At 38.5% G+C, this 2,167-nt stretch overlaps 1 gene segment (V, D, J or C); it reads left to right on the forward strand.

Moving 5' to 3' along the window:
* The first annotated feature begins 1,282 nt into the window (after positions 1–1,282).
* Positions 1,283–2,167, forward strand: LOC140549624 (Ig lambda-2 chain C region-like). The segment is given in 2 exon segments: positions 1,283–1,295; positions 1,848–2,167. Coding segments are annotated over 2 exon segments (333 nt in total).

Genomic DNA, 2,167 nt, shown 5'->3' on the forward strand with positions numbered 1-2,167 from the left:
ACCAACAGGGGGCGGTCTCCTCATTCAGTGGTTAAATGTTCCTTATGTTCCTGCTCTCTGTCACTGAGATGGAAACCCAGATCTTGAGATGTTAGCAGTGAGTATGTTACTGTAAGTACAGCATTAGTAAGGTTTTTCACTGTTGAGCTTTTCTGTTCTTCTTTTGGAGAAATAGAGAATTGTTGCATTCTAAGTCTTAAGCTTTATCTAACATTAGAATCACTATGTCTAATACTTAGTAGTTAGATTTAAATATTGTTAAAGGCTTCTGGTTAGTCAAGTAAAGAAAGTTAAAGGGAAAAAAGTCTTAATGTATGCTACTTTGTTCATCATCTGGTATAAAGACACTTGATTTCCCCTTTCCTTAAGAGTGCAGTGTGTGGAAGAGTGTTTAGAGCAGTGTGTTCAGAGCAGGAGGTTTTTGTACAGCCACTGAATGAGTTTGTATCACTGTGGTGGACTTTCGGTGGAGGAACCAAACTGGCAGTCGGTCGTAAGTAACTAAAAATTCTTTATCAGTAAAAGCTTTTATTATTCAATTCAAATGTGATAAGTCCATTAAAACAAGTATGTTTTTTTAAATTTGGTTTAGTTTTTATTCAGTGTTCAGGTTTTTACAGAAACACATTGATGTGTCAGTGTGTTCCTCATTCAAAAGCTGAGTAATAATGTTAAGATTTATCAAAATAGAGAGAAATTAAATTGTGGAAAATAATAATGAGATGTTTTAATAGATGTAGTGCTACTACAATGTTGTGCGGTTTTTAAGAAAGATGTTTATTTTTAGCATGTTATGATGTTTGAAATATTTTTTGATATATCACATTACTGCCCCACAAATACCTTTTTGCCATTTTGACATCAGCTGAATCTGACAATTGTTCCCAATGTCATGTTGAATGGACCAATAGAAATGCTCCAAACTGCTTTTTACATTGACTTCTATTGAAAGTGAAGAAGCTAGTGACAGCAAGGGCATACACATGATTTCATAAATGTAAAACAAATGTTAAACAAAATATTGAAAAATAAAAACAAAAATTGAAATATGAGGCTTTATACATGACAGTGATGATATATCTTTATGTGTAAAATATGCATGCATCATTATTCACACAAACCTTGTATCTCAAAAAACCCTCTTAATGTTAAATGGAAGTCAATGTAAAGATTTTATTCTAAATTATTTTGGAGCATTTCTATTGGTCCATTCAACATGACACTTTGACACAATAAAAAGAACAACTGTCAGATTTAATCTCATTATGCCATTATGTCAAGAATGATGAAGAATGGTCTAGACACAGCCTGTCTAGTCCCTGTAGCGAAGTACTGCCAATAGAATAGGACTTTCTGGAGCAGATAAACATGGACCTATTGGCTCCATGCCTAATGCCATGTGTGGGCTTGCGGGGTATAAACCCCCCAGCATTGAGCTGTGGAGCAGTGGAACTGTGTTTTCTGGAGTGATGGAGCGCCATCATGATCATCCAACATCCTGACCTTACTAATGTTCTTGTTGCTGAATGCAATCAAATCTTCTCAGCAATGCAAAAACAATATTCATTTCTGAGTGTATGCTGAATATCTATCAAATAAAGCACACCAGACCAACTGCTTATGTCATTATAAATAAAATCTGTATGATTGGTTCATTTTACCTGTGCATTAAATGTTTGCGATACCTAATATCATAATTATTGTGATGTAAATTTTTTGTGAAAGTAGCACCCCTAATTTCAACTGCTCCTGAAAAATGTTTAGGTAGTGTGAAGACCAGTGATCCTCTAGTAATTAGTGTAATATTTCTTCCAATGAAACAGTGTTGTTTATCCCCCCCCCAATAGGTGACACCCCGCCCACCCTTACAGTTCTCCCACCGTCCAGTGTAGAGTCGGAGCAAGGGAAGGCCACACTGCTGTGTGTGGGGAGCGGGGGCTTCCCCTCAGACTGGAAGTTGAGCTGGAAGGTGGGCAGTAGCAGCTGGAGCTCGGGGGTCAGTCCCAGCCCCGCTCTTCTAAAGGACGACGGCCTCTACAGCTGGAGCAGCACCCTGACCCTCGACCAGCAGCAGTGGCTGAAGAACACAGTGACCTGTGAGGCTACCAAGGACTCCCAGACTCCAGTCAGCAAAACAGTGAGCGCAGACCACTGCTCTGGCCTGTGA

The sequence above is a fragment of the Salminus brasiliensis genome, chromosome 2 (assembly GCF_030463535.1).
Source record: "Salminus brasiliensis chromosome 2, fSalBra1.hap2, whole genome shotgun sequence".
Lineage (NCBI taxonomy): Eukaryota > Metazoa > Chordata > Actinopteri > Characiformes > Bryconidae > Salminus > Salminus brasiliensis.